This window comes from Bombina bombina, chromosome 1 (genome assembly GCF_027579735.1).
Source record: "Bombina bombina isolate aBomBom1 chromosome 1, aBomBom1.pri, whole genome shotgun sequence".
Taxonomy (NCBI): Eukaryota; Metazoa; Chordata; class Amphibia; order Anura; family Bombinatoridae; genus Bombina; species Bombina bombina.
The window spans coordinates 1,487,692,807-1,487,717,897 of record NC_069499.1 but is presented as its reverse complement, the minus strand read 5'-3'; the positions used below and the strand labels follow the sequence as shown (position 1 = coordinate 1,487,717,897).

Sequence of the window (25,091 nt, the reverse complement as noted above, 5' to 3'; positions counted from 1 at the left end):
ATTTCCCAGTCAAAACATCCATTGTGCCTCCCGTCTTAGCAACAGTTTATTTCTATTGCCTCCTCTTGTTTGTTTGGGGATGTGGTCAATCAAGATCAATTTGATTGCAGCTATTGAATGTTTCACTGTCACCCAGGGGTGTGCCACTGGTTGGTCTGATTCACCTTTCTTTAATGCTGCTCTGTGCAATGGTTAGCCATCCTTTCCCGTATGGTGCCTTTGGTCTTACCCACATAGTGTAGTCCACACGGACAGATAATCAAATATACCAAAAACATTGTTGTACATGTTATCGGATAATTGATTGTGTATATCTTGTTGCCATGTGGATGATTGAATTTCTTGGTTGCTATCATAGCATTACATGTAGTGCAATTATGACATCGATAGCACCCCTTCTTTTTGCTTATCCGATCCTTGTCTGTGTAACTTTGTGTAGGATCAGAGATGACCAAAAGGTCCCTTAGATTAGTATTGTGTCTATAGCCAACCAGAGGACCTTTTGGTTATCTCGGATCCTACACCAAGTTACACAGACAAGGATCGGATAAGCAAAAAGAAGGGGTGCTATCAATGTCCTAATTGCACTACATGTAATGCTATGATAGCAACCAAGAAATTCAATCATCCACATGGCAACAAGATATACACGATCAATTATCCGATAACGTGTACAACGATGTTTGTGGTAAATTTGATTATCTATCCGTGTGGACTACACTATGTGGGTAAGACCCAAGGCACCATACGGGAAAGGATTGCTAACCATCACACAGCCATCAGAGCAGCATTAAAGAAAGGTGAATCAGACCAACCGGTGGCACGCCACTGGGTGACAGCGAAACATTTAATAGCTGCAATCAAATTGATCTTGATTGACCACATCCCCAAACAAACAAGAGGAGGTAATAGAAATAAACTGTTGCTATGACGGGTGGCACAATGGATGTTTTGACCGGGGACTTTATACCCGAAGGGTTTGAACTCTCCATCAGATCTTGGTGCCCTTATATAGTGTCGTAATATGGGGTGAAAGGACGGTGGTTCTCTGTGTGTACCGGTGTTGGTTGACACCAGTAGGTTGTGGAAGGGGATCACTGTGTACATACTCCTGCCGGTGGGTAGGGGTTTGTGTAGGTGTGATTTGTGGAGGTACATGGGGGGTGCACTGGATCAGTAGTGGTTCATGCCACCACCCTATATCTCTGCCCGAGACCTGCAGGTTGGATGTTAATCCTTACACCTGGGACACAGAGTTTACCATTTGTGTTCTCACCACCGTAACTAACATTGAACGTAATTAGTGACAACATGCAAGTGCGATTTGGTTGACATAACACTTTGAATGTGTGCAAAAGATATATATTAAACAGTATTAAAGTGCAAGGTAATTTTCTAGACATATGCTGATATATGTTCTTTCATTTCAATTTATTATATAATCCTTTTAAGTATTTTGGTTTATTGTGGTTGCATGAGTAGCACAAAATTTTATTATAGTTCTTAGGAGTGGTGTGTAATATATTACCTGTTCTAGTTAGGATGAGGTAGACCAACATTAGCGAAAATGAATGTTATTAAACACGTGTGACATAAGATAACCGGAACCGTAAGTGACGTAACTTCCGGAACCTTACACATGATATTAACAGAAGCATTGAGAAAGGCTGATAGTACAGCCGAAACTAGCTGCTTAAGATTTTGTGCATTCATTTGCACGTTGGTGATTGTTGTTGTTTTTAAATTAGAGTCCATTTGTCCCTGTCACCTGAAGCCGAGGGAGCTGCTATCGGCCAGGAAACAGGGGGACATTTGTGACTTAGTTTTAAATTGGTACACCAGGTATTTAGGCCGGTATTAAACAAACTTATTAAAGGTTATTTTTTAATAATACTAGATAGGAATGAGTGCTAGCTAAAACCACCTGCTTTCTGGAGGTTCTCTTACCTCTTTTTCTCCTTATTGTTATATTTTAGGTGGGTAAGCACCGGAACAATCACTAGTTCCACATATTCCTATACACACTAAACTAGTGCCAGTACTCTAAACTTTTTCTTATTGGTTTATTCAGGAATAGTACTAAACTATCCCACATTCTAATAGAGTTACTAGAAGCACAGTTTGCATACAATATGGCCTCCTTTGATTTAAGTGCGGAGATGCAGAAATGGTCAGAGGACATTGGTAAATTAACATCAGACCTTAAAAACAAAAACACACAAGATGGGGAAATTGTGGGGGAATGGTTACAGCCACTTAGAGATTTAAAGAAAACTAGGAAGAAACAGATTAGAGGGCAATGGAATCTGGGAATGTATGATTTCTACCAAAAGAATAATGTCATACCCAGGGGCCTTCGTTTAAAAATGTTTCCATCTTTTTATAATCTCAAACCTGAACTAATGTCAAAATGGGAACAAGCACTCACCGAGTGTTCACTCAAGTTAATTGGTTATCTTATTGAACACGAAACTGACAAACTAAACACAGTAACACAAGAGATTAACAAATTAAGTGAAGAATTAAAGCTCTATGAAACCTTAGAGGATTTTCAAAAATCTTATAACAAAATCAAAAATGAGGTGGAAAGATTTGCCAAGTTTGTGTCAGACAAGAAAGAAAAAAAGATAGATAGGGATCTTAACGATTATGCTCAGGGACAAGTATACAATTGGAAAAAAAGTGTGAATCAACATTCTGATTCTGAGTGTACTGATATAGAATATGACTCAACAGATGCAGACACATCAGAAACTGATACACAACCTAGGTCTATACTTGTCTCTACAAATAATCAAAATAAGAAAAAAACCAAACCACATATTAACTTGAGAACTACCCCTTTAGACGCAGGACCAGAAGAGGCAGAGGGCATACAACCTCGAACCAGACATCAGGTCCGGTTCAACCAGAGACCACAAGCACACAAAACCCAATCCCACAACAAAAACAACAAAAAGAAGTAATTATAAATAATGACGATGTTAAATTAAATATCATAAACCTATCTGACAGGGAATTAACCCCAGTACATTTGTCCGTCCTTAAAAAAGGTTTATCTTTTGTACCTTCCAACCACATTGACAAATTCGAGGCTATAAAAGACACCCATTTATTTGTTAGGAAGATCTTATTAAGGAAATACTTCATACCCAATGATGATCCTAATCTTGCTTCTCAAACTGACATCATAGCATTGAATAACCTCATAGCATTACTAGATGAGAATGAGGATTTGCCTGATCAATTGACTAATACGCCAAACATTGATAACTGGCGTAAGATTCTCAAAATACAGTCTCAATTCACTCCTCCAGGTCACATTTCCCCCCAAGCAATCACTTTTCTAAACTTAGTATGTAATGACATCATATCCATGCAAGATACTAATCTTTATGGAGCAAATATGACCAAATTAGAATTTGAGGCCATGAAAGAAATGACTACATGGACTGATGTCCAATTCAAAAATAGTGATAAGGGGGGCAATATTGTAATATGGCCTACTTCAATGTATGTAGAAGAAGCAATGAAACAACTTCTTAATACTAAAAACTACAAAAGGTTACTGGGTAATCCTACTGATAATTTCCTAGAAAATTATAAAAAATTGATTGATGGGGCTTTCTCTGAGAAAATCATTGATGCAAAAGAACATAAGTTCCTCACAGTCACTAAACCCAAAATCGCTACGATGTACCTGTTACCCAAAATCCACAAAAATATTGCTTGTCCACCGGGGAGAACCATAGTCTCAGGTATGGGCTCCCTTACTGAACAAGCTAGTAAATATGTGGATGCAAGACTGAGGTGTTTTGTGGAAATGTTACCATCACATACGAAGGATACTATGCATATCCTCAATAAGTTACAAAATACAGAAGTCACCGAACACTCAATACTGGTAACTTGCAACGTTGAATCGCTATATACCAGTATAAGTCCTGAATGGGGTATCAAATCTGTTGCCCATTTCCTAAATAAAGATCAGGATATAGAATTGAATACCAAAGATTTCATCATCAGACTGTTACAATTTGTTCTTAAACACAATTATTTCGTCTTTGATGAAAAATTCTTCTTACAAATATGTGGCACTGCCATGGGTACCTCGTGTGCGCCTACTTATGCCAACTTGTACCTGGGCTGGTGGGAAGAGATGATAGTGTTCAATGAGAACATGAACCTATATACCCGCTCCGTCTCCCACTGGTCTAGGTACATAGATGACATCTTTATTATTTGGGAAGGCACAATTGAGACATTACAAAAATTCATAGAATGTTTAAACACTAACCCCTTTGGCTTATATCTGACATACAACACTAGTATGGAAAAGGTGGAATTTCTAGATTTGACTATTGTAAAACAAAATAACAAACTAGAAACAGAATCTTACAGAAAACCCACTGCAACCAACAACATACTACATGCCAGTAGCCATCATCACCCCTCTACAATTCGCAGCCTCCCATATGGCGAATACTTACGACTTAGAAGGAACAGTTCTAGCATCAATGCTTTCAAGCAAGCAGCAGGCGAACTAAGAAAAAGACTTTTGGAACGAGGGTATACCAAAAAGTCACTAGCAAGGGCCTATCGTAAAGCACTATCAAAAGATAGGTCAGACCTGCTTAAACCTAATAATACTACATCATCTGACACAAATACAATAAGGTTTATATCCACCTATAATAGCCAAAGTGATAAAGTATCCAACATTATCAAAAAACACTGGCACATTCTAAAAAGTGACGATAAATTAAATATGGTATTACCTACTAATCCGTCTTTTACTTTTAGACGTGCGAAGAATCTAAATGACCATCTTACTAATAGTCACTTTAATAGAAATCGACACAAGAAACCAATCCATCAGGGATCGGTACCCTGTGGACATTGTAATATCTGCCAGTACATGGTGAAAAAAGATACCATGGTAGACAGATTTGGTAAAATTTGGAGAATTAATAGCCATATTAATTGTCAGAGCGAGAACGTTATTTATTGCCTATCATGCGCATGTGACAAGATCTACACAGTTATGACTACCCGTAAGTTTAACATTAGAATGACAGAACATCTCAGTAACATTCGAAATGCACAGAAAGATTCAGAAAAGGGCAAAAAAATAACGAGTGTGGCTAAACACTTTCTACAATGTCACTCAGGAAAAACTGCCTCGTTTAAATGTTGGGGTCTCGAACAAATCAAACCTGGAATTAGAGGGGGTAACTGTGAAAACACACTACTCCAAAAGGAAACAGGTTGGATTTTCAGACTGAATTCAATCATACCCAATGGAATGAACGAGGCCAATAACTATTGGGTATTTCTTTAAAAACCATGTTGAATGAATGTTGATAAAAACTCATGAGATAAGTAGTTTCCATCAATCTATTTTTACATATTTCATTTTTATGAGATCACTGTATTGTTCTATCACAAAAACCGCTATTCAAGTATTTTATTTACTAAATTTTACCTAACTAAATTCGAACTAATAACCTCTACTCTAAATCCTATACTACCCACAAGTCCAAATTGGATGTTATTAGAAATAGGGAATTCATATGAGAGAGGTAGTAAGAATCTTAGAGAATTAGTAATCGTTAAATATATACTATTATACAAGTTTTGTGGAACAATTAACAAATTTCAAGGTGTGTAATAGCCGCCCATAGCACTTTTTATACCATTAACCAATTCTTCCGTACATTCTAATAATTTTATATGCCAATTACATAGTCTATGATTATGTAATGATCACCGGAAAAATGTATAATATACGAATGTCATTAGCCTAATATTTGACAATACCAATATGTGTTTTCACACTAAGACAGTATAGTGCTAGTACAGGCAATGTGACGATAAACTATACATTCATTTTGTTTTGCTATATTCATTATTAGAAGTTTCAGACAGTGCCACATTTACATCTTAATAACCTCTCATAACTGAGAATTTAGTTGGAACCCATATAAATTATCCCCCTATGGTAGTAATCCATCTATCATTATCAGAGAAAGACAACACATAAAAACAGTGGAACATGTCATGTTCATATGGACCACTTAGTGCAGTAAGGGATTTCATGGAATACTTTTATGAGTACACTTATATACGTCTTGGGGTGTCCGTTGTGCATATTTTTGTTGTTTTTTAAGCAGGAATTAATGTTAGAACATGATACGAGTGCATGCGGCGCATATATTGGAAGGCAATTTGCTTCCTATATGCATAATAAACACAGTACTCTGAATGTGGAATAATCTTAAGAACACTAATGAGAATCGAATCAGTGACAATTCCATAATCCTACGTGAAACTGTAATAGATCTGTGCTGCCTCGGACATTGGCGTTGCTTACACAGGGATTGGACTAGTAGCAATACCCCTGATGTTTGGCAACATGTTTGAACAATGACAGGGAGAGAGTTTGCTTGCTCTATTACGCAGCGGTGTTCCGGTATAGTGTTGCTTTCCCACGGAGAAACGGTTGTCTAATTGGATAACGCCAAATAGGGGTATGCCCGTGTGGACCAATGAAAGTGGCTCTTTTGCATGCGTGTGTGTTTATCTTAATTACAGAGTCTTATGTGGACTAATACTTAAACACGAATCCCAAGTACTACGATCGATAATATATAGCGGAAAAAGCATAATTGATTATAATCTAAATACATCGGATGGTATTTGCGATTTTTCTAACATATGCATATTTGTTGTGCTTTTTGCTTATGCACGTCACAATACTGAGACACACAAGGATTGGATGATAAGTAGGAGTATCCTCACAGTTAAAATTGATTGGCTATATAGTGCTATATAAAGGGGTGGCACCCGGGCCTCGGTTTGTCCATAGCATTGAGAAAGGCTGATAGTACAGCCGAAACTAGTTTGCTGCTTAAGATTTTGTGCATTCATTTGCACGTTGGTGATTGTTGTTGTTTTTAAATTAGAGTCCATTTGTCCCTGTCACCTGAAGCCGAGGGAGCTGCTATCGGCCAGGAAACAGGGGGACATTTGTGACTTAGTTTTTGCTAGCTAAAACCACCTGCTTTCTGGAGGTTCTCTTACCTCTTTTTCTCCTTATTATTAACAGAAGTAAGTCACAATGTTAATATTGAGCACTTAAAGATTGGGCAACAAAGAGGTGTATATTTATATAACAGGTAGAGAAAGCTTTAAGATGTTATTATAGTGCAATAAGACACTCATTGTTTATATCAGTGATTTGCAACCTTTTTTTTGCCGTGGCACACTTTTTTACATTAAAAAATCCTGCGGCACACCACAATCCCAAAATTTTACAAAATGACACATTGTAGCCTAATACAGGATATATATATATATATATATATATATATATACACACACACATGCTGTATATACACACACACACACACACTGTACTGTGCTGTCATGCCATGCCTCCTACAAACTATACATGACATATTGAAATTATTTTACAAACAATCATAATGATTGTCTGTGAATGAATGTCAATGTCATGGTTGTAAATGATGCCTGATGAGCCTGTCACATACCTCCCAATATTTCAAAATTTGAAAGAGGGACACCCCCGCACTGTTGTCAATCTGCCGTGGCACACCTGAGGATCTCTCACGGCACACTAGTGTGCCACGGCACACTGGTTGAAAAACACTGGTTTATATAAATGCTTGCCATAACGTACCGGAAGTGGTTGATTAACCTCCGGGTTTTGTTTCACTATAGAAGCAGCAGTGTGGTACCGCGGAAGTATATTTATATGGTTAAATATTGTGATTGTTTGATACACAATGTATAAGTGCATAATGTGGTATGTTATGATATTTTGAAAGTTTGTAATCAAGAAATAGTTTTTTTAATATGTAAACACATACCGGAAGTGATTGATTAGAATACTTCCGGGTAACAATGGAGGAACCGGAAATGATGCAATGTTGGTGCCTTTTTCTAATCAGGATGTGGGAGTTGATTGGGTATTGGTTTGCTTATTTAAGGTGCAGTGTTTGTGTACACTTTATGTTCTGAGGAAGGGGAGGTTTACTCCCCGAAACGTCAATAAATTTGACACTTTTTTTTTTTAAGAAATCCTGTGTGGTTGCTGTTATTTCTGAAGGCTATATATATATATATATATATTATAGAAGTAGAGGGAGAGAGAAGTATCGTGCAAATTAATCTTAGTAAGTATGAAAGTATCTTCTATTTATCTTAGAAGAAATGGTGCAGTTCCTTAAGGAAAAGTTATAGCACTAAATTTAGAAAGACATTTGAAGAAGGTACATTACACCTCCTCCTAAAAGTAACACACTTTTTTTACATTTCTAATATTTAATTTATTGTTCTCAGAACAAACCTATGTTATGTTAGAAACATTACACAATATTCACCCTTCTATCACACCAAATATAGGTTGTTCATCTTTACTAGAAAAAAGGTTTAAAGTCCTGTCATTCTATTGCTTGATGTTAGGCAAAGCCCAACCATTTATCTATTTATCTCCAAGATCCAATGAAGGATATTACAAATCACTGTGGCCCTTCTAGCGGCTCTTAAGGTCAATGTATAGAGTATACTCCTAATGGGATAGATTACAAGAATTGAACAGTACCTTAAACTTTTGCTGAGTGTAAGTGAGTCATCAAGCTCAGTAAACCGGTGACTACGGTGTTCACTGCTCACTAGGTCTGGGGGTTCTTATGTCTGGATTACTATTGATGATGTCCAAAAATGTACTCCCTTCTGTAAATAATGTCCTGGACAAGCAATTTACTTTGTCTTTATCTTCAGTCGTTTGCCTCTCCCATTTTGGGATCCATCTCTCACTCTGGTTGTGTCAATACACTCCTCATGGACAGCTGTCCACAGTGTGCTTGTTGACATCATTGGAACATCACCTGCTCTAGGTGGTATTTCTATATTTAACAATCTTTCATCATTTTTTATTTCATTTATGTGTAGAGCCCCAAAAGATTCTGCAGCACTATAATTTTTCTAATGTTTATGGTCTAAATAAGAAATATGTCAACGCATTGCAGGTATATATTAGAAACAGCATAAATATAGCACAAAACATCTCTTAAAAATCTCTGTAAAATTGAATAAATATTTTTGGACAGAGGCCATGCTATAATTTAAACAAAAAAAAATAATAGCATTTAGGCCAGAGCAATTTTGCTGTACAAACTTCTTTACTGTCTCACCCTTTAGAGTAAATGACAGATAAATGTACACAGTGTAGATGTAGACTTTATAAATCAGCATAAAATTAACTAACAGTTATTAACATACATTATTTATTTTTTTACAGACTATGGGGTTTTTAGTCGAGAGCCTAGGGTGGAGGAAGGAAAAGATGATTTTTCTGAAGAAATGGATGAATCACTTCTACTGATGTCAGATTCTGGCAATGTGACATTAAGTGGATGTGCACTCTGGAGACAGCAGGTGTTGGCTATAGCAAAGACTCGCTTTCTGAAGTTAAGACGTGATACTAAAAGCTTCAGAGCTATGTGAGTATAGATCTATATGTGTTCCTATGTGTCCGTTTACATTGATATTGTACTTGACTAATTGACTTCAACACCAACTTTATTTCATTTAGGAAGAATATACCAAATCACAAATAATGTTATTACTTCGCTGACACTGCAGTACTATCACAATGAAGGCTTTGTAGAACAACATGTTAATGAAAAACATTAAGAATAAACAGCTAGATTACGAGTTTTGAGAGCTATAGGGAAATTAACGACCGCCACAAAAGCAGCGGTATTTAACCACCCTATAGCGCTGCTATTACAGGTTTTGAAAAACCCAGCTTGCGTGGGCGATATGGTGGCGTTGAGCTCCATACCTCACCCAAATACAAGCAGTGTTTTGACGTGCTCATGCACGATTTCCCCATATACATCAATGGGGAAAGCCGGCAAAAAAAAGCCTAACACCTGCGATTGCGGAAACGAAAGCTCCGTAACGAAGCCCCATTGATGTCTATGGGAAACAAAAATTACGTTTTAAATCTAACACCCTAACATAATAACCATGTCTAAACACCCCTAATCTGTTGCCCCTGACACCGCCGCAACCTACATAATGTTACTAACCCCTAATCTGCCACCCTTAACATCGCAGCCACCTAAATAAAACTATTAACCCCTAATCTGCCGCTCCCGATATCGCCGCCACCTACATACTTTTATCGCTGCAACCTAAATACAGTTATTAACCCCTAATCTGCTGCCCTTAACATCGCCACCACCTACATTACAGTTATTAACCCCTAATCTGCCGCCCCAAATGTCACCGCCACTATACTAAAGTTATTAACCCCTAAACCTCTGGCCTCCAACATCACTAAAACTACATACATATATTAACCCCTAAACCTAACCCTAACGTAACCCTAACCCTAACGTAAGCCTAAATCTAACCCTAAAACCCCCTAACTTAAATATAATTAAAATAAATCTAAATAAAACTTACAATTATCACCTAAATAGTTCCTATTTAAAACTAAATACATACTTACCTGTAAAATAAAACCTAAGCTAGCTACAATATAACTAATAGATAAAAATAAATAATTTTATTTTTATTTCACAGGTAAGTTTGTATTTATTTTAACTAGGTAGACTAGTTAGTAAATAGTTATTAACTATTTACTAGCTACCTAGTTAAAATAAATACAAAATTTCCTGCAAAATAAAACCTAACATGTCTTACAATAAAACCTAACATTACAATAAAATAAATTAAATTAATAAAATACAATTATCTAAATTACAAAGAAAAATAAACACTACATTACACAAAATAAAAAACGAAATGATCAAAAATAAAAATGAATTACTCCTCATCTAATAGCCCTATCAAAATAAAAAAGCCCCCCACAATAAAAAAAAAACCTAGCCTACACTAAACTGCCAATGACCCTTAAAAGGGCCTTTTGCAGGGCATTGTCCCAAAGAATTAAGCTCTTTTACCTGTAAAAAAAAAATACAAACACCCCCCCAACAGTAAAATCCACCACCCACCCAACCAAACCCCCCAAATAAAAACCTAAATCTAAATAAACCTAAGCTAACCATTGCCCTGAAAAGGGCATTTGGAAGGGCATTGTCCTTAAAAGGGCATTTAGCTCTTTTACATTGTCCAACCCCTAAGCTAAAAATAAAACCCACCCAATAAACTCTTAAAAAAACCTAACACTAACACCCGACGATCCACTTACAGTTTTCGAAGACCGGACATCCATCCTCATCCAGCCGGTAGAAGTCTTCATCGAAGCAGGCATAAGTCCTCATCGAAGCCGGCAGAAGTCTTCATCCAAGCAGGAAGAAGTCTTCATCCAGATGGCATCTTCTATCTTCATCCATCCGGCGTGGAGCAGGTCCATCTTCAAGACATCCGGCGCTGAGCATCCTCTTCTTACGATCGCTGCTGGAAAATGAAGTTTCCCTTTAAGTGACGTCATCCAAGATGGTGTCCCTAACATTCCGATTGGCTGATAGAATTCTATCAGCCAATAGGAATTAAAGGGGAAAAATCCTATTGGCTGTTGCAATGAGCCAATAGGACTGAGCTTTCATCCTATTGGCTGATCCAATCAGCAAATAGGATGAAAGCTCAGTCCTATTGGCTGATTGCAACAGCCAATAGGATTTTTCCCAATTAATTCCTATTACAATGTATGGGACGCCATCTTGGATGATGTCACTTAAAGGGAAACTTCATTCTACAGCGACCGTCGGAAGAAGAGGATGCTCCGCGCCGGATGTCTTGAAGATGGACCCGCTCCGCACCGGATAGATGAAGATAGAAGATGTCGTCTGGATGAAGACTTCTGCCCGCTTGGATGAAGACTTCTGCTGGCTGGATGAAGATAGATGTCCGGTCTTCGACAACTGTAAGTGGATCGTCGGGGGTTAGTGTTAGGTTTTTTTAAGGGTTTATTGGGTGGGTTTTATTTTTAGCTTAGGGTTTGGGCAATGTAAAAGAGCTAAATGCCCTATAAGGGCAAGGCCCATCCAAATGCCCTTTTCAGGGCAATGGTTAGCTTAGGTTTATTTAGATAGGTTTTAATTTGGGGGGTTTGGTTGGGTGGGTGGTGGGTTTTACTGTTGGGGTGTGTTTGTATTTTTTTTTACAGGTAAAAGAGCTTATTTCTTTGGGGCAATGCCCAGCAAAAGGCCCTTTTAAGGTCCATTGACAGTTTAGTGTAGGCTAGGGTTTTTTGTTTTTTTTTGGGGGGGGGCTTTTTTATATAGGGCTATTAGATTAGGAGTAATTTCTTTTTAATTTTGATAATTTCAATTTTTATTTTATGTAATTTAGTGTTTGCTCAGAGCAGGCGGACAGGTTATGGAGCAGTGGTCTTTGTGACCGCTGCTTCATAACTAGACTTGTGCAGCTTCGAAAAATTTGGTTCGGTTCGGATCGATTCGAATTTTGGTTCGGATCTATTCGAATTCGGAAAAATTTGAATTAATTCATTTCAGATTCATTCGGATTCTTTCGGATTCGGAAAAAATTTGGTTCGGTTCGATATGGTTCGGTTCTGTTCGAATCGATTCGGAAATTCGGAATTTCGGTAAGTGTTAGGTGGGATGTGCTGTGTATTGCACTAGTATTATGTACTGTATATTAGGTTTAACCCATAGCAGAGTGATAAAACCTAATATACTGTACAATACTAGTGTAATACACGGCCATCCGAATCTACCGAATACATCCGAATCGATTCGGATGTATTCGAATCGATTCGGATGTATTCGATTCGGATTTATTCGGTAGTTTCGGCATTATTTTAATTCGGAAATTCGAATCAATCCAAATCTCCGAATTTTCCATATTTTCCGAATTTCCGAATCAATCCGAAACGAATCGCACATGTCTATTCATAACTGCTGTCTTTGTGACCGGAGCTTGATTGATAGGCCCCAGTGAGTCCATGGATCATCTAATTACTATTGGGAATATCACTCCTGCCCAGCAGGAGGCGGCAAAGAGCACCACAGCAAAGCTGTTAAATATCACCTCCCTTCCCTCCAACCCCAGTCATTCTCTTTGCCTACGTTAGAGCAAGGAAGTGGAAAAGTTAGGTGTTAGGAAAAGATTCTTCAAGCAAGATTTAATTATTTTTAAGCAGTGCAAGATTGTTCTGCTTTGTTCTAGGGTGTAGCCGTAATCCATATCGGTCTCTTCAGTAGAGAAGCGGTGGCTTTCAAGCAATGGGAACTTGTGGGGTACAATCCTCACTGCACCTCCCATATATTTATGCTGCCCTAACCGTGCAAGCCTGAGTAAGATTACTCAGTCTTTGTTTCTATCCACAGGTCCATGTGAGGGAACTGGCCTCTCAAACCTAGTGAGCTGCCGTGCTGCCTGGCAGAAGTCTTAAGGTAAGGGCTAACTTTAGTTTTTTCTGGGACACGCTGCAGAGAAAATAGATAGCACTTTTATATACATTGGGGGACAAGTCACATTCACCTATGATAGGGGAATGTTTATTAAGGGCAGCAGAGCAGGCACTGGGGACGAGGAGAATCTGGCTCAGTCATGGTGGTGTATTTTTTACTTTACTCCCGACGGCTGTGAATACATTTATCTGATCGGGAGTTTCATGTGGTTACGCCCACGATGGGTGGAGTTAGATACGGGGCAGTCCATATTGCGCACCTTTTTTTCTTGTCCTGTCTCACTTCCTGTGTTCCTGGTGGAAATCAGCTGTGTCACAGATTCAGCAGCGTTGCAGTTACCGTACCATAATTTTTAAAGAGTTGAGTCCGGATCAGCTACAAAGTAGTATACTTCATTAGTAGGAAGGCAGGTAAGCACCTCAGCAAGGCTAAGCTGAGGTGTAGAGTTGTCTGAAGTGTTATTTTGGGGGCCATTGTGTATTTTAAATAACAGAAAATAAAGCAGTTATTTTTTTCATTTAAAATTTTAAAAAAAAGTAATGATTTTTTTTTTTTGGGGGGGGCTATTTTCTGAATAAATTATCAGTTGTCTGTTTAGAATAAAGATGGACCAAGAAACCCTGCCCAAACCCAAAATTTTGCGTCCATACAGCCAGTGCCCTGCGCTTCCTCTATTACTCCATTTGGAGTTACCTTGTAAGACATTGCTTCCCTAATGTCATCAGTGGTATCTGATGCGTTGTCTGCATTTCCCATGCAGCAGGGAAAGCGCAAGAGGAAATGTAATCAATCAGTGAATAAGGCGGCTGACACAGTAGTGGCTATTCCGAATGTTCCTTTCCCATAGAAGATAGTTGTTCTTTTGAGGATATGAAGTTAGAGGGGTTACTCAAGAAAATGTATGTACACCAGGATTTACAATGGCAACCTGCGGTTTGTATTGCTGCTGTCACTAGTGCGGCAGCATACTGGTTTGATGCGTTGTCTGATTCTATTCGGACAGACACTCCCCTCAAAGAGATCCAGGATAGGATCAAGGCCCTTAAGTTGGCCAACTCCTTAATCACGGATGCTTCCCTTCAGGTTAGTAAACTGGGAGCAAAGATTTCCCATTTTGCCGTTCTGGCCCACAGAGCTTTATGATTAAAATCTTGGTCTGCGGATGTGTCATCTAAGTCTAAACTTTTGGCGATTCCTTACAAGGGAAGGACCTTGTTTAAGTCGGGTTTGCCGGAAATAATTTACGGGAGGAAAGGGCCATTTCCTCCCTCAGGATAAGAGAAATAAGCAGAAGGGATGTCAGAGTAATTTTCGTTCCTTTTGAAATTTCAAGGGAAAGCCTTCCTCTCCCTCTTCCAAGCAGGAACAGTCCAAGCCGTCCTGGAGGCCCAACCAGTCTTGGAACAAGGGAAAACAATCCAAAAAGCCTGCTATTGAATCAAAAACAGCATGAAGGGCCTGCCCCAGATCAGGGACCGGATCTTGTAGGGGGCAGACTTTCCTTCTTCTCTCAGGCCATGGGTATGGGATGTGCAGGATCCCTGGGTGGTGGAAATCGTGTCCCAGGGATACAAACTAGAGTTCAAAGCCTTTCCTCCCAGGGGCAGGTTTCTGCTTTCATGATTATCTGTAGACCAGATAAAAAGAGAGGCGTTCTTACGCTGTATTCGAGACCTTTCTGACTTGGGAGTGATAGTTCCTGACCCTATTCAAGAACAGGGTCTGGGGTTCTACTCCAATCTGTTTGTGGTTCCCAAGAAAGGGAACCTTCAGACCAATTATAGATATCAAAAGTTTAAACAAATTCCTCAAAGTACCATCCTTCAAGATGGAAACTATTTGTTCCATTCTTCCCTTGGTTCAAGAGCGCCAATTTATGACAACAATAGATTTAAAGGGCGTTTACCTGCATGTTCCCATCCACAGGGACCATCACAAGTTTCTGAGGTTCGCATTTCTAGACAAACACTTCCAGTTTGTGGTTTTTCCATTCGGCCTAGTCACAGCTTCCAGAATTTTTTCAAAGATTCTAGGATCCCTGTTGGTGGTGCTCCGATTGTGGGACATTGCAGTGGCACTTTATCTGGACGACATTCTGGTTCAGGCGCCACTCTTTCAACAAGCAAAATCCCACATGGAAATGTTGTTATCCTTCCTGCGATCTCACGGATAGAAGGTGAATTTGGAAAAGAGTTCCTTAATAATTCCAACTACAAGGGAAGTTTTCTTGGGAACCATAATAGATTCCTTATCAATGAAGATTTTTCTGACAGAAGTCAGGAAATCAAAGATTTTCGATTCTTGCCTAGAGCTCCAGTCCTCTCCTCGGCCATCAGTGGCTCAGTGCATGGAGGTAATCAGCCTGATGGTAGCAGCAATGGACATAATCCCATTTGCCCGTTTCCACCTCAGACCTCTGCAGTTAAGCATGCTCAGACAGTGGAACAGAGATTATGAAGATCTGTCTCCAGGATTACAGCTGGAACAGGAGACAAGGGATTCTCTTCTTTGGTGGTTGTCTCAGGATCACCTCTCCCAGGGAACCTGCTTCTGCAGACCCTCTTTGGTGGTTGTGACAACAGCCGCCAGCCTACTGGGAGCATGGACTCGGTTGGAGTCTGTTCTACCCATAAACATTCTAGATCTGAGAGCAATCTTCAATGCTCTTCTAGCCTGGCCTCAGTTAGCCTCGGCTCAGTTTATCAGGTTCCAGTCGGACAACATAACTTCAGTGGCTTACATCAATCATCAGGAGGGAACTCTGAGTTCTTTGCCCATGACAGAGGTAGCCAAGATAATTCAGTGGGCGGAGACCCATAACTGCTGTCTGTCGGAGATCCACATCCCAGGAGTGGACAACTGGGAGGCAGATTTTCTGAGCAGGCAGACCTTTCACCCGGGGGAGTGGGAGCTCCATCCGGAAGTGTTTTCCAGCCTGATTTTAAAATGGGGACAGCCAGAATTGGACCTCACGGCATCTCGGCAGAATGCCAAACTCCCAAAGTACGGGTCGAGGTCAAGGGCCCCCTCAGACTGTTCTGATAGACTCTCTGGTGGTACCCTGGAATTTCAGTCTCACATACCTATTTTCCCCGTTCGCTCTTCTTCCTCGGGTCATTGCTCGAATCAAACAAGAGAGGGCATTGGTGATCCTCATTGCACCAGCGTGGCCTCGCAGGATTTGGTATGCAGACCAGGTGGAGATGTCATCTCTTCCACCTTGGAGACTTCCGTTGAGAAAGGACCTTCTACTTCAAGGGCCCTTCCTTCATCCAAATCTAGTTTCTCTGAAGCTGACTGCTTGGTGATTGAACGCTTAATTTTATCTAAGCGTGGATTTTCAGAATTGGTCATTGAGACCATGATTCAGGCTTGTAAGCCTGTGACTAGACGGATTTATCATAAGATATGGTGTAAATATCTGTATTGGTGTGAATCCAAGGGCTTCTCTTGGAGTAGAGTTCGGATTCCTAGAATTTAGCCCTTCCTCCAAGAGGGTTTGGAGAAGGGTTTATTGACAAGCTCCCTAAAGGGTCAAATATCTGCCTTGTCTATTTTGTTACATAAATGTCTGGCGGATGTCCCAGACGTGCAATCATTTTGTCAGGTCTTGGTCAGGATCAGGCCTGTGTTTAAGCCAGTTACTCCTCCCTGGAGTCTTAACCTAGTTCTTAAAGTTCTTCAACAGGCTCAGTTTGAACCAATGCATTCCTTAGATTTAAAGTTGTTATCTCGGAAAGTTTTGTTTCTTGTTGCTATTTCATCTGCTCAAAGAGTTTCAGAGCTTTCGGCATTACAGTATGAGTCTCCTTACCTTATTTTTCATGCAGATAAGGTAGTTTTGCATACTAAGTTAGGGTTTCTTCCTAAAGTAGTTTCAGATCAGAACATTAATCAGGAGATTGTTGTTGCTTTTTTATGTCCTAAGCCTTCTTCTCAGAAGGAACGTTTGCTGCACAATTTAGACGTGGTGCAGGCATTGAAATTCTATTTACAGGCAACTAAGGATTTTCGTCAGTCTTCTGCTCTCTTTGTGGTTTTCTCAGGGAAACGTAAGGGGCAGAAAGCTACTCCTACTTTGCTTTCTTGGTGGCTGAAGAGTATCATTCGCTTTGCCTATGAAACTGCTGGACAGCAGCCTCCTGAGAGAGTTACGGCTCATTCTACGAGATCTGTTTCTTCTTCCTGGGCATTCAAAAATGAAGCTTCTGTGGAACAGATTTGCAAGGCTGCAACTTGGTCCTCTCTTCACACTTTTTCTAAAATTTTATTAATTTGACACGTTTGCCTTGACTGAGGCTTCTTCTGGGAGAAAGGTTCTTCAAGCAGTGGTGCCTTCCGTTTAGGTTCCCTGTTTTGTCCCTCCCTTATCATCTGTGTACTCTAGTTTGGGTATTGATTCTCAATAGTAATTACATGATCCGTGGACTCACCGTGTCATTAGAAAGAAAACAAAATGTATGCTTACCTGATAAATTTATTTATTTCTTGACACGGTGAGTCCTGTCCTGTTTTCATAAGACAGGTTTTATGGGTATGTTATAAACTTCAGACACTCTACACCTTGTTGCTTCCTATCTCTGCTTTGCTTTGGTCGAATGAATGGGGTTGGAAAGAACGGAGGTGATATTTAACAGCTTTGCTGTTGTGCTCTTTGCCGCCTCCTGGGCAGGAGTGATATTCCCAATAGTAATTAGATACTCACTGTGTCAAGAAAGAAATACATTTATCAGGTAAGCATAAATTTAGGTTTTTTTTGTAATTTAGATAATTGTATTTTATTAATTTAATTTATTTTATTTTATTGTAATGTTAGGTTTTAGTTTAAGGCAGGTTAGGTTTTATTTTACAGGTAAATTTGTCTTTATTTTAACTAAGTAGTTATTAAATAGTTAATAACTATTTACTAACTAGTCGACCTAGTTAAAATAAATACAAACTTACCTGTGAAATAAAAATAGAACCTAAGCTAGCTACAATGTAACTATTAATATTTTGTAGCTAGCTTAGGTTTTATTTTACAGGTAAGTATGTATTTAGTTTTAATAGGAATTATTTTGGTAATAATTGTAAGTTTTATTTAGATTTTCTTTAATTATATTTAATTTAGCAGGGGTTAGGGGTAGACTTAGGCTTAGGGTTAATATATTTATGTAGTGATGTGGGAGGTCAGAGGTTTAGGGGTTAATAATTTATTTTAGTATATTTTGTTCGTGGGGGCTTGCGGTTTAGTGGTTTAGTGGTTAATAGGTTTATTATAGCGGCGGTGTTGGCGGACGGCAGATTAGGGGTTAATAATATTTAAATAGTGTTTGCGATGCGGGGGGCGGAGGTTTAGGGGTTAATATGTTTATTATAGTGATGATAATGTCGGGGAGTGGCGGGATAGGGGTTAATAGATTTTTAAGTGGCGGCGATGTGCGGAGTGGCAGATTAGGGGTTAAAAAATGTATTTTAGTGTTTGGGATGCGGGAGGGCCTCGGTTTAGGGGTTAATATGTAGTTTATGGGTGTTTGTGAGTGTACGTTGTGACAGTTTAGATATGAGTTTTATGCTACAGCTTTGTAACGTAAAACTCATAACTACTGACTTTAGATGGCGGTACAGATCTTGTCATTTTAGGCTGTACCGCCCACTTTTTGGCCTCCCAGGCAAACTCGTAATACCGGCGCTATGGAAGTCCCATTGAAAAAGGACTTTTTAAGTGCGGTACTGAGGTTGCGTGACGGCCAAAAAGGTGTGCGGTACAGCAATATCGACAAGACTTGTAATAGCAGCGTTAGGGAAAAAGCAGCGTTATGAAGCATAACAATGCTTTTTCACTCATAACACAAAACTCGTAATCTAGCTTATAGTAAATAATGACTTAATATCCATGGTCAGAGCGCCCTTTTTGTGTTTAGTTGCAGAACTACCATTTGTGCAGCAGGTTCAGAGGAACCAGGACCCAAGTGCTGGGGGCCCACAGCTGCCAGTCTTTACATAGGGCAGAATCTGTACAATCCTATTGCAGGTGAACCTTATATTAGTGCAGAATGAAGGTCTACCTATCTATTTATCTATCCATCCATTCTCAAAATCATTATAGAGAGCAGCAAGTATTGTATTACTATTGCTTACTACTGAATTAACCTTAGGAGTCCAACACATTTTCTTTGTTGAGTAGGGCCACTGCTGTTACATAGCTTTCTCTACAATCAAGCCTGTGCTTTGTGTCTTCTTATTTTGAGTATGTGCTACCTAGAAATCTCTACAACTAAGCTTGTGCTTAATGACCTCCTTTTGTGAATATTAAGGGCAGAATAGTTATAATTAAGCCAGGGCTGTCATTAATGACTGATTAACAACAGATGTATGATCTCGCAGAGAGAGAAAGAGAGAGATGCAGTGAGAATTCTCTTTGATTATAAGTATATATGCCTCGGTTAGAATTTACTAACTACAGACAACAAAAGGGGCCTATTTAAGAACGTGCGAGCGGATATGATCCCATATTGCAGATTATGTCCACTGCGCATCAATAAATGCCGACAACATACGCTCTCAGCATTTATTATTGCACCTTGCAGATTTGCAGTCAATCGGCCGCTAGCAGGGGGTGTCAATCTACCCCGATCCGGTTGATTTACGGTGGTGTCTGTCCGCCACATCAGAGCAGGTGGACAGGTTATGGAGAAGCGGTCTTTAGACCCCTGCTTCATAACTTGTGTTTCTGGTGAGCCTGAAGGCTCGTCAGAAACACGTGACATCAAGCTCCATACTGAGCTCGATAAATAGGCCCTTTAATCTGAGTTATCTAACAGATGAAATACGACTTATAACTATAAAATATTTGTTGACACAAATATATTTATCAATTATCACAACAAGTAACAATTAATACAATAGCTTGAGATCAAAAGTTATCAGATAACAAGATTTTAGTTCCAGTTCACTGTATTTATGTACATCTTAAACCAATCAGCTTAGTCCATACCATAAGTGAAAGGTTAATTTTATATATATATTAACATCCTTATAAGACTTCATAAATCTACCTGACGTATAGATAATGCTCTTTTAACTTTACTCATGCGCAGTTCAATAGCATTACTTAATAGCAACTGTTCTGAATGTGAATGTCAGTGTTCTAATGTAATGTCCTTAAAAGGAATTTAACCTATTACTAATTAAATCTGGACTTATATAAATCCTTATTCTAATACTATCATATCCTATAATAATTATATTTTATAACTCCACATTCTATATTTTAGAACTTTACATTCCCCTACATTCTTTTCTTTTTGTCAAAGACACATTTTAAATGATACAGCACTAAGGGCTAACAAAAAATAAACTACCAGACATATACCAGACATATTTCAAACAAGAGTCAGTGGATTTGATGTCATACTGTACAATACACAGGTCAATTCACAACTACCTTTGTATAGAGTAAAAGAAAGTTGGAGCAGAAAACCATCAAGCACAGAAATGAAAGCAATAAAGTCTGTATAAGAGGTCCCATCAATAAATACAACATGTGTAATATTGTTAATGCTTACAACCAATAACATCAAGAGTGTATTTAACCACTGAGAAGGCCAAGGAATAATCATAGGATTAAACAAGTTGACGGCAGATGACAAACAAGAAACAGTTGGTCACAGGTAGTGAGTGCAGAACCACCTGTAAACTTGTCACAAGGACTTAGCATGTCCACTATTAGTCACGCAGATGAATTCATAAGAGCCTAAGTGTAAATCAAAAGAATTCCATCCAGACACCAAGAAAAAAAGATAGAAGAGTCTCCTAGAAAACAAACAAAAAAAGTATAGGTATACAATATATCAAATTAAACAATACATCTTTCAAATTAGATTAGGAAGCCTAGTCGTGTCAAGTTAAACTGAATTAGCAGAATATAATGAATTAAGGTGTTCCAGAGATGTACTTTGTCAAACTATTTTTTTGTTTAAATGCTTTTGACAGCAAACACATCCACACATAAAAATAAACATAAGAGGTGCGATCAAATATACGGGGCGAAATTTCACCTCGCACATCGGGGTATTACATATAAACCACCATAGCCCGCAACATCGCAGAATGTAGAATGAAGTTTCCTTTAAATGACGTCATCCAAGATGGCGTCCCTTCAATTCCGATTGGCTGATAGAATTCTATCAGCCAATCGGAATTAAGGTAGGAAAAATCCTATTGGCTGATGCAATCAGTCAATTGGATTGAAGTTCAATCCGATTGGCTGATCCAATCAGCCAATAGGATTGACCTCATATTCTATTGGCTGTTCCAATCAGCCAATAGAATGCAAGCTCAATCCTATTGGCTGATTGCATCAGCCAATAGGATTTTTCCTACCTTAATTCCGATTGGCTGATTCTATTGAATTCTATTGAATTCTATCAGCCAATCGGAATTGAAGGGACACCATCTTGGATGACGTCATTTAAAGGAACCTTCATTCTACAGTCGCCATCGATGGAAGAGGATGCTCCGCATCAGATGTCTTCAAGATGGAGCCGCTCCTCGTCGGATGGAAGAAGATAGAAGATGCGCTTGGATGAAGACTTCTGCCCCGGCTGGAGGACCTCTTCTGCCCGGATTCGATGAAGACTTCTGCCCGGATCGGATGAAGACTTCTGTCCGGCTGGGTGAAGACGGCTCAAGGTAGGGTGATCTTCAAGGGAGTAGTGTAAGGTTTTATTAAGGGGGGATTGGGTGGGTTTTAGAGTAAATTTGGGTGTGTGGGTGGTGATTTTTAATGTTGGGGGTTGTATTTCTTTTTTTACAGGTAAAAGAGCTGATTACTTTGGAGCAATTCCCCGCAAAAAGCCCTTTTAAGGGCTATTTGTAATTTAGTATAGGGTAGGGAATTTTATCATTTTGGGGGGCTTTTTTATTTTATTAGGGGGCTTAGATTAGGTGTAATTAGTTTAAACTTCTTGTATTTTTTTTTATTTTCTGTAATTTAGTGGGGGGGGGTTTGTACTTTAGTTTATTTTATTTTATTGTATTTAATGTTAGGTAATTGTAGTTCATTTATTTAATTTATTTAATGATAGTGTAGTGTTAGGTGTAATTGTAACTTAGGTTAGGTTTTATTTTACAGGTATATTTCTACTTATTTTAGCTAGGAAGTTATTAAATAGTTATTAACTATTTAATAACTATTGTACCTAGTTAAAATAAATACAAAGTTGCCTGTAAAATAAAAATAAATCCTAAAATAGCTACAATGTAATTATTAATTATATTGTAGCTATCTTTGGGTTTATTTTATAGGTAAGTATTAAGTTTTAAATAGGAATAATTTAGTTAATAATAGTAAATTTATTTAGATTTATTTAAATAATATTTAAGTTAGGGGGGTGTTAGGTTAGACTTAGGTTTAGTGATTAATACATTTATTATGGTGGCAGCGACGTTGGCGGTGGCAGATTAGGGGTTAATACATTTAATAGGCTATGTGGGCTATGACGGTTTAGGGGTTAATACTTGAATAGGTTTATTGCGTTGTGGATTAATGGCGGATTAGGGGTTAATCGTTTTAAGAGGTAGTTTGCGATGTTGGGGTTGGCGGATTTAGGGGTTAATAATTTAGTTATTACTTGCAGTGTGGGCTATGGCGGTTTAGGGGATAATAGACTTTTTTAGTTAATGCGGTGGGGGATTGCGGTTGACAGGTAGATAGACATTACGCATGCGTTAGGTGTTAGTTTATTTTTGCAGGCATTTTCGGGAGTTATGGTGCTCCCATACTCAGTGCAAGGCCTGCCTTTTATGATGAGGTAAAAATAGAGTAAGATTTCTCCATTTTCATCACGTAAGGCCTTGCGCTGGATATTGGATACCGATTTACGACGCGGTCCCATGTTAGCCTATGGGAGTAATAATTGTGAGCGAAGGATGAAATATTTGCACGTAACTTGTTTGCTACGCCGTATATGTAATACCAAAATCGCTTAAAAACTATCGGCGTAGGATTTTGCGGGCGACGCTACATATGTAATGGAGGCCAAGATTTTGAACAATAGTTAAAATAATAACAGGGTGTAACGTTATATTAAAAAATATGATTAGCTGTTCTACTATATCCAAATACAAATTCCCACCAAAATATTTCACAGCCTGTAAAACACTAGAAGTAGCTGATTTTAAAATTCCTTTTTCATGTTCTACTTTAATTTTAGTGTCTACAGAAAGATGTTTTAGATTTTCTAACAGGGAAGTAATTATAGTAAAATCACTTAACCATTTCTTCATTTGTGACCCCATACCCAAAGGTAAATCCAAAACAGAAAAATTCATACCATGGTCCCATGTTAATTTTAAAGTAATATTAAGAGTATGGGGCATGGTAAAATTCCAAGTAGAAGATGCAATATAATATATACAGTATGTGGAATAGTATTACACCATGTACCAGGTAATAAGTGAGAACTAGCAAATACATTATCTCGTGTTTGGAAAATAATAGTATTTAAAAGAATTAAATGAAAACAAACTCCCTTTCAGATCCCAAATAAAATACTTGTCTAATTACTTTAAAATGACCTTGTAAGGTACAAGATTTTTGATTTTTCAAACATGTTTCATTAGTTGTATAGAATTGTGAAATGGAACAGATATACAAATTTGCATTGGAATGACACAATGATACATCAACAAGTGTCCATTTTGATGTATCAATATTATGTGAGAGTACTGCAAATGACAATGAACCATCAGCAGGAAGAGATAAATAATAATATATTTACCAGACCAAGGAATTAATGTATGAATCATACAAAATTCAGTGGTGCATTCAGATAAAATTACTTCCACTATAAAAGGTGTGTCATGGCAAAATTAGTGAGTGACTTAGATGCAGCTAAACTTAACCCCTTAAGGACCAAGGACGTACGCCGTACGTCCTAAAAAAAGACATTTAACGATTTAACGTATGGCGTATGTCCTTGGTCTTGGAAAGCGGTGGAAACGATCCTGATTGCTTCCAGCTGCTTTCAGGTTATTGCAGTGATGCCTCGATATCGAGGCATCTTGCAATAACCCTGCTTGGCAATTCAATGCAGAGAGAGCCACTCTGTGGACCTCTCTGCACTGGACATCGATGGCCGGTATGGTTGGTGGGAGCCGACGTGGGAGGCGGGTGGGCGGCCATCAATGGGCCCAGTGATATGGAGGGGGGCGGGATTGAGGGCGGGATAGACGGGGGGCGGCAGGCAGGTGCGTGCACGGGGCGGGAGCAGGTGGGAACCGCTACACTACAGAAATGTTTCTGGTAAAGAAGTGGGAGAAAGGGGGTGGGAGTATGCCCTACATTATACGTTAGGGTACTTGGAGGGGGTTGGTCTTTGGGGGGGGAAGCTACACTACAGAAAATTAAAAAAAAAAACAGAAAAAAAAGTTTTATTCTAAACTGGGTACTGGCAGACAGCTGCAAGTACCCAAGATGGCGCCCATTAAGGTAGAGGGGGAGGGTTAGAGAGCTGTTTGGGGGGGCGATTATTGAGGTTCGGGGCTAAGGGGGATCCTACACAGCAGCATATGTAAATATGCTAAAAAAACACACACACAAAAACCAACTATACCTTTTATTTTAGTACTGGCAGACTTTTTGCCAGTATTTAAGATGGCGGGGACAATTGT

The 25,091-nt window shown here is 38.8% G+C and overlaps 1 protein-coding gene across 1 annotated transcript in view; it reads left to right on the top strand.

Annotated features, from left to right (window-relative positions):
* LOC128653786 (ABC-type organic anion transporter ABCA8) overlaps positions 1–25,091 on the top strand; it is a 405,751-nt gene that overhangs the window by 154,052 nt on the left and 226,608 nt on the right. The window contains exon 19 of the mRNA XM_053707294.1: positions 9,326–9,527. Coding sequence (XP_053563269.1) covers positions 9,326–9,527 — 202 coding nt within the window. The remainder of the gene's footprint in view (positions 1–9,325; positions 9,528–25,091) is intronic.